The sequence below is a fragment of the Cervus canadensis genome, chromosome 1 (genome assembly GCF_019320065.1).
Source record: "Cervus canadensis isolate Bull #8, Minnesota chromosome 1, ASM1932006v1, whole genome shotgun sequence".
Taxonomy (NCBI): Eukaryota; Metazoa; Chordata; class Mammalia; order Artiodactyla; family Cervidae; genus Cervus; species Cervus canadensis.
The window spans coordinates 110,907,213-110,915,382 of record NC_057386.1 but is presented as its reverse complement, the minus strand read 5'-3'; the positions used below and the strand labels follow the sequence as shown (position 1 = coordinate 110,915,382).

At 56.9% G+C, this 8,170-nt stretch overlaps 1 protein-coding gene across 2 annotated transcripts; it reads left to right on the top strand.

Annotated features, from left to right (window-relative positions):
- The first annotated feature begins 324 nt into the window (after positions 1 to 324).
- On the top strand, positions 325 to 3,670 carry MTFP1 (mitochondrial fission process 1). 2 transcript variants are annotated; one of them, XM_043436658.1, is made up of 4 exons: positions 325 to 603; positions 1,370 to 1,497; positions 1,934 to 2,097; positions 3,058 to 3,670. In XM_043436658.1, exons 1-4 carry the CDS (start codon positions 537 to 539, stop codon positions 3,128 to 3,130), a joined length of 432 nt encoding a protein of 143 aa, XP_043292593.1. In that variant the 5' UTR covers positions 325 to 536; the 3' UTR covers positions 3,131 to 3,670. The 2 variants fall into 2 exon arrangements, with proteins under 2 accessions (XP_043292593.1, XP_043292585.1); XM_043436650.1 differs by having other exon boundaries at positions 377 to 603; positions 1,865 to 2,097.
- The last annotated feature ends 4,500 nt before the right edge of the window (positions 3,671 to 8,170 follow it).

Below are 8,170 nucleotides of genomic sequence, written 5' to 3'. Positions count from 1 at the left end.
TCACCTGTAAAATGGAGTGGGATGGGGCGGGGGCTGGTGGGAAGATTTAAAAGAAGCAATTCATCTAGTCTTTAGCCAACAGTCTGGCCGGTAGTAAACTCAATCAGCGATGACATGTAATTAATCCTGGAAATCGTTCCAGGAGTAAACCTGTCCTGTTCCTCCTGTAACAAATGAATAAAGTGAGGCTCAGAGAGGTTACAGGCTCTTGCCCGAGGTCACATAGCTGTGCAGCGCAGCATCCCGTATTTGAATCGCCTTTGTTTGGCTGCACCACCACAGTCAGTGCTAGAAGAGGATGGCGCCAATCTCTCAATTCTAGAGAAAACCGTGAAGAAAATTAATCTGTAAAACCCAAGCCAGGGAGAGGGGCTCCGGTGTGCGGGGGAATTTGCAGACGCTCCCTGGTGGCGGGACGGCACGACCTGTCCTTCAGTCCGGGACCTTGGGCTGGTCCCGCCGCGGCGAACGGGAGTGCTGGTGGAAGCCGAGGCGGTAGGACCTGCAGCTGCGGCTGAGACCCTGGCGGAAGCGCCATGTCCGAGCCGCCCTCGCGGGGGGCCGAGCGCGACCTTTTCCGGGACACGTGGGTGCGGTACCTGGGTGAGCTCCGGGCAAGGGGCACAGCGACCCCACAGCACGTGGCTAGGGAAGCAGGAATTGCCAGAGGCCCGTGGGGGCCTGGAGATGGTGGGAGCATCTTGGTTCTCTCTCAGCCGGGGCAGAGACGGCACAGAGAGCGTTCTGAACTAGCTCAGGGTCACACAGCTCTGGCTCGCCCAGCCCTGCCCTTGGGGTTTCTGCTGGTCGGTCTCCCAGGTGATAGCTGCAGTCCAGCTCGGAGGACCGGGTGAGCGGGCTCCCCTCTCTGGCATGCCCCCCGCGGGCTGCGGACTCAGGGCATTAGGACTCCCATCTTGGCTCCTCACTGACTGCATCTGAGCCTGTTTCCCCCTCAGGGCAGAGGGATGCCCACTGGGTGTCTCTCACTGCCTGGTAGTTGTAAGGGTAGAATGAGACCAGGTACAGAGAATCCGGGCATGTGGTGAGTGCCTGGGCAGTGGGGCTGCCCTCAGTCAGCCTCTCTCACTGCCTCTGCCCACCAGCCAAATGCTTCTAGAACCCAGGCTGTGAAGGCAGGTGAGTGATGAGAAAGGTGTCTGTGCTCAGCTCTCCCACGAGAGGCCAGCTGGGGTGGCCGTCATGGGTGCCGTTTTATAGGCTGGGACCCGGAGGCTCAGAGGGGTACGCTCCCTGTCTACACTCACCCAGCTGTTCCTCAGCAGGCTGAGGTAAGAACCAGCTGTCTCCAGTGCCCCCTTGTGGAACAACCCAAGGGCTCAGGAACTGACTATCCTCTCCCCACCAGGCTACGCCAATGAGGTGGGGGAGGCCTTCCGCTCCCTGGTGCCTTCAGCTGTCGTGTGGCTGAGCTATGGCGTGTCCAGCTCCTACGTGCTGGCCGATGCCATTGACAAGGGCAAGAAAGCCAGAGATGTGAGTGTTAACCTGCCCCTCAACCCCTCGCCCTGGCCCACGCCCCCTTGTGGTCAGTCCACAGCCTTGCACATGGTTAAGTCCCTTGTAGGACAGTCTAGTCCCCACACTCTGGCCTGGTACACTCTGTACCCTCTCCTTTGTAGGGTAGTGACCCCCACCCCCAGTCCTGTGGGTGACATAGTCTATACCCTGGTCCTGGATGTGAGTCCACACTCAGCCCTGAATTGGTAGAGTCCAGAACCCAACACTTAGGTGGCTCTGTCCCCACCCCGCCTTCCCTTCCCTCTCCCTGGTCCAGTCTCCCCTGTCCACAGAGGTTTCCGCCTCTGCCCCTGCTGCATTAAGTGTCTCGTGTGCCTACCAGGTGCCAGGCCCTGAGGCAGGCCGCAGCAGCAGGGTGACGGTGGCTGTGATGGACACCTTTGTGTGGCAGGCGCTGGCCTCTGTGGCCATCCCAGGCTTCACTATCAACCGCCTGTGTGCAGCCTCCCTGTACATCCTGAGCACTGCCACCCGCTGGCCTCTGGCTGTCCGCAAGTGGACCACCACTGCACTGGGGCTGCTCGCCATCCCCGTCATCATCCACCCCATCGACAGGTGGGTGTGCCCCTCAGCCCCAGGGATCACCCACTGTACCGGCAGAGCTGAGCTTTGAGAGGGGTGGAGTGTACCTACTTTCCACAGAACACCTGCGGCAGGGGCAGCGCTGCACTTGGGGCTCCTGAGATGGAAAGGACAGTCTAGGGCCTCGTCATATGATCTGGCAGGTACATCGGCAGTAAAGGTAGGAGGTGCCTTGAGAGTATGGGACAGAGGACAAGTCAGTTCCCAGAAAGAAAACTCAGTGTTAGAAAACAACCAGAGGTAGGCAGGAACAGGTGCACCCTGGGAAGGATGGGTTTTGAGAAGTTTTGGTGGCAGAAGCCCAGCTGAAACTTGGGTTAAGTAAAATAGGAATTGATTGTTTCGTGTAACTGCAAAGTTCAGCTACTTGGGACCAAGAAACCAACTGATGCTCTTAGGTGTGTAGGTCTCTCGGCTGGCCTTCTCCCCACTGTATCCCATGTTGGCTCTAGTCACTTTCCCTTCCTAGGAGTAAAGATGGCTCCTAGCAACCCCTAGCTCCCCTCCCACCAGCTTAGCAAGCCCATAGGAGGCATCTTAATAGTGATAGCAAAAATCCCAGGGAAGGCTGTCATTGGTCCATCCCGGACCGAGTGCCCACCCCTGAGCCACTTTCCATTTTCTGATGGGCCAGGCTTGGGTCATGTGCCCGCCCTTAGAACCAGAGATGGGACCAGCCCAATCAGACCAACATGGAGTGGGAGGAAGCGTCTTTCTCCATGGGAACAGAGATGACCCGGAGGCCCTGCATGAATCTTTTACCTTCTGGGCCTCAGTTTTCCCAACTGGATAAGCAAGAGGGTGATGGCTGCCACCTGAATGGCACTTGTGTCCCGCGTCCAGGGGTCCCTTTCCTAGCCCTGGTCTCCTGCCTCCCGTTCCCCCACGAGCGTCCCTTGGTCAGCTTGGGTCATGACCTGCACTTCCCCACAGGTCGGTGGACTTCCTCCTGGACTCCAGTCTGCGCAAGCTCTACCCCTCAGTGGAGAAGCCCAGCTCCTCCTGACCTGCCCCGCCATCCTGGCCTGCGGGCCGGCCCATTCCCTGCTCTGTTCCCACTCCCTCCTCCTGCCAGGGGATGCGGATGCCTCGCTCTCTGGGGTCTGAAGCCCTGGCACCTGAGTGGGCTTAAACTGGTCGGAACCCGAAAGACAAAGACCTCAGTGCAGCAGCTGCAGTGACTCACAGACAGGACTTGAACCCCATCTGCTTCCACGGAATCTGTGATACTGAGCCGGCCTGGACTCTGAGTGGGCCCAGCCCTGTCCCTTGACAGGACAATAACATCCTCCCATGGAGGGTAAAGCACCTGAGGCCCAGACAAGGCAAGGAACACGGCCAAGATCACTTAGCAAGCTGGGGACCCAGGACTCCCAAAGGCTCAGCCAGGTCATGATGGTGGAGCAGCAAGGCACTCGGAGAAACATGGGAGTACACCTGTGGGGACCCTGAGGACAGATTCTCTGCCCCTTCCTGGTGCAAGGCCTGCTGGGGCCTGGCTGGAAGGCATGACAGCTCTCAGTCCAATAAATCCTCAAGAAGTTGAGTTTTCTCCTTTTCTGTTGGGGATGAGCAGGGACGTGGTGAGGGGGAGCAGGGCTGGGGGCCTCAGAGGTGGAGGCTGGTGTCTCTGGGAACGCACTGCTCACAGTGGCCAGCACTGGGCCTGTCTGGTACCTCCCTGCCCACCAGTGGTCCCCTGCACATGCCTGGAATTCTACCTTGGTGCTGCCAGCCTCCTCTGGGATGGGCATTGTCCTTTTTCTGCGAGTCTCCTAAAATACACACTAGGAGGGGAGTCTGTTGGGCAGATACCACCTGAACCTGACTTCAGCCCAGTCTTCCCTCGGTTCACCCCCTCAAGATAGCCTCTGTCTCTGGAGCCTCCTCCGGGCTCCCTCCACTGCTGTGCTAGTAGCCCCAGCCCACCCCATGTGAGCCCCTAGGGCCAGGGCCTCCATCTGTCCTGGAAGCTGCAGCCGCAGGGCTCCCCTAGGTCCCCCCGCACACATCCGCTCTGTGCCTTTGAGCCAGCGGGAGTTTCAGTGGCCCCTCAGTGTGTGTGCGCGTGCATGCGTGCTCAGTTGTGTCCGACTCTGGAACCCCATGGGCTGTAGCCCACCAGGCTCCTCTGTCTATGGGATTTTCCAGTCCAGAATACTGGAGCAGGTTGCCATTTCCTTCTCCAGGGGATCTTCCTGACTCGGGGATCGAGCCTGAGTCTCCTGAGTCTCCGGCACTGGCAGATGGGTTCTTTACCAGATGAGCCACCAGGGAAGCCCCCCTTGGTGAGGTAGGATTAGCAGACTCCTCCTAGCAGTTTGTGCGAGCTGACCTGGGAGGTCCAGAGCACCAGGCACAGAATGGGCCGTTGCCCCTCCCAGTTCTGCTCTGAATGCTGCAGGGTAGGGCTGCTGGATATAACAACGTAACAGGATGCGCCATTAAGTTTTGTTTGGCTTAAACAACAAATAAGACTTTAGTACAAGTATGTCCCTAATATTGCATGGAATGTATATGCACTGAAAAATTCTTCCTTGTTTATCTGAAATTCAAATTTAACGAGGCATCCTGTATTTATCAGCAACTTTGCTCTGGGGTGGCAGGCATCCGCTGGAACACCTCCCCCAAGCACCCCAGCCCTCGAGAGGTGGGAGACACTGTCTCCAACTGCCTCTTTCCTGGACAGGGGACAGGGGACAGTTCTTAGTGACTGGACTAACTTGTGTTACCTCATTTGATGGGAAACAGGCAGAGAGGTCAACTGGACTGGAAGTGGCAGATGCTGGGTGTAACAGGAAATTGCTTTCCTGGGGCCTGAGAGGATAAGGCAGACCCCTGGTGGGGTTGGGGGAGATGTCTTTTCCCACCCCGGGGGCCTGGTGGCCTTTGACCTGGGGCATGCTGGGAGTTAGGTCCCCCAGTGGCCGCTTCATGCAATGCTCAGGACCACCACGAGAAGGCAGCACCTTCCAATCTGCCCACCTTGGCTGGTTCAAACCACTTTCAAGATTATTGAGAAGCATACATGTTATTCAATCACTCCTAGTAGGCCTGATTCCAAGCTAAGTGTTTCCTGTGATGTGGCTTATTTGCTTTACATCCACATTGTGTTTGGGTCTCTGTTTCCTGGAGTTGGAGTCCCTTAAACCCTCCCACCTCCCCCATCCCCCTTTCCTACTGCCTTCCAGCCCGTGGCTCTCTACAGACTCAGACGTAGAGCTGACTCACAGGCTGTGTGACTTTAGGCAAGTTACCTAACCCCCCTGAATCTTGGTTCCCTCACTGTACAATACTCCGTAACGACCCTCTGAAGCTGCTGAGAGGGTTACAGGAGAAATGGCTTGCAAATTCGGCCAGAGTGGGTCTCACCGAGGGGGCTATTTAATCACTATTATGACTATAATGGGCAAGACACATGCACTTCAAGGACAAACAATTGGTGACTGTGTCATCAGATGAGTAATTTAGAGAGCAAGTATGCCAATTATACGGTTCAGGGACTCCAGTCCTAAGAATTTACCCAGAGGAAATAATTGGATGGTGATTCGAAGATGTGCATCTGAGGGTGATCGCCATGGTTTTATTTTCATACGAAAAAGTCTTGGGCACTCCTTAAAGCCCCAGTGTGTAAAGGAGCATTCTTCTGATCTGACCCTGCTTGTTACTGAGTCTCCTCAAATCCTTTCTGTGTCTTGATATCTTCTATGACTCCTGGAAGTCCCCGGGACCCAGTCTGAACATCCCAGCCCAGATTTCAGAGCCTCCCTGCCGAGGCAGCCTCATCTCTCACCGTGACACACCCTGCACCTCTGACCTTGCCTCCCCCCTGACCCCTCCAGTCTCAGGCTTTGCCCAGGTCATGCCGCCTGCTGGGAATGCCCTCCCCACCCCCACATCCCTCTGTTCTCAGCCTTCGGGGTCCATCTTTAATGGTACCTGCTCCTTGAACCCTCCCTGCTACCTTCCCCCCCTCATCATCATGCAGCTCCCTCTTTGGACAAGAATCATCAAACGACACCCACGGAGAACACGGCTGGAGCGCTTACTGCATGCCAGGCGCTATTATGGAAACTCTGTCACGGCCTTTTCGGTACCTGGTGCTACCGTTATCATCCTACAGATGAGAAGCTGAAGTCCACGTGCGGTGAGCCTTCCGTCAGCAGTTAACTCTCACTAAATCCCACGTGAGTGAGAAGCTTCAGAGCCATTCCTAAAATCAGGAGTCATTGCAGGCAGGTGGATGGGGGCGCCTGGGGTGGGGGAATGTGGACGCGCTCAGCCCGGCCCAGCTTGGCTGGGCCCTGGGGTCCCGTGTGGGCTCCAGGTGAGGCGCGTTCCTTCCTCAGCCTCCTCTGGGCCAATGTAAGGAGGCTGGGGAGGGGGGCAATGTCTCTTCTCATTATGGCTGCCCCCAGGAGGCTTCTGTGGGTTGCTCAGGTCTTGCTTCTCCGCAAAGTCTGGGTCTCCCCCTTCACACACAGGGGGCAGCCTGCAGGCCTCCACCTTCCTGCTGCTATGCTGCTCACTGACCACTGCTAGACTGTGGGGCCCACTGGCCAAGGCTAAGTGGGGTCTCTTTCCCTCCCCATGTCACCGCCTGGACGCTCAGAACAAAGCGCCTGGCCCTGAGCGAGACTCGGCGCCTGGAGGCAGGGTGCAGGAGGGGTCCTGCTCGTCAGCTGTGGCTGTGGGTTGGCCACGGCTGGGCATCGGCGATGCCAAGGGGCACCTTTTGGCTCTTGGCTGCAGCCCTAGCCTAGGCTGTCTGTGCTACCCCTGCTCCTGCCTCCTGGTAGCAAGTCCCCACCTCTGTCCACAGTGGGGTCTGTGGACTGCAGTCGAGGAGCTGGGACAGATGCAGATAATCCAACGGCACAGCTCACAGCAGCCTCAGCCCCAAGGGTGGAAACGGTCCACCCCTGCTTCCTCTGCACCCCCGCTGCAGCCTAGGGGTGGGACCTTTCCCTCAGGGGGCAAGGGTGAGACCCGATGCTGAGCCATCCTCCCCCACCACATCCTTGCCCCACCTGCAGGCGCTGCCACCATCTTCCACGAGCATGGATCCATCCACCTCTTCTCCGCCCACCTCTCCATCCCTTATTTGTAGGGTGGCCAGATAAAATATAGGACACCCAGTTAAATTTTAGTTTCAGATAAATAGCATGTCCCAAGTATTGCTTTTTTTCTTCTTCTAAATATGACAACCCTTTCTTCTCTTTCTCCTTCCTATCCACCCCTCTCCCCAGCCCCCTGTTCAGAGAGTTGGCGGTCTTGTCCCATTCTGGCAAGTTGCTGCAGTAACGGGAATTAGTGGTGGGAGGGTGGGAGGCAGCAGGTGGGAGGAGGGAGGCTTTGGCTCCAGTCCTATTTCTGCCACCCATGGGCTGAAGGAAATGAGGCCAGCGCTGTTTCTGATCTATAAAATGCATCCCTAAGTGCAGATGAAAAGTACTAGCTGCTGCTGTGCTTAGCGTGAATGGTCTCGGACTCAGGCCTCTTCTGCCCATGGCGGGGCTTGCCCCGGCAGGCTGGGCTCTTAGCTCATTCCCAAGGAACCTCAAGTCCTTCGGTCCCCACCCACCCATGTTCTCTGTGGAACTCCTCTCCTCCTGTCAAGACATGTATCAGGACCTGGGGCTCAAGCAGGAAGCTCCATGGGGCAGAGGCTTCCGGAGCAGGAAGCTCCTGGGGCCGTGGTGTCTCCCCGCGTCACCCAGGGTCATGGTGGGGGGCAAGAGGCCACTTCTCAGCGGCCGTGTGAGCAGTGGACTGGATGCTGGGCTTTGAAGCACAAGCCCTGCCTGCTCTGCTGTGAGTTTCCTTGGACGACCTGCTTAATCAGCATTGGGGGTCTCCATTGTTCCAACTGCTCAACGGGCATAATCCTCTTCTGCCCACAAACTGGGATTGGAGAGGGTGACATCCAAGATGTTTCCGCTGGACAATCTAAGATATTCCTTCTTCTCTGTAAAAGCAGAGTCTTAGGTGGTGGTATTATGCAGCAATTAAGAGCAATGTCTTTGGAGTTAAAAAAAACAAACAC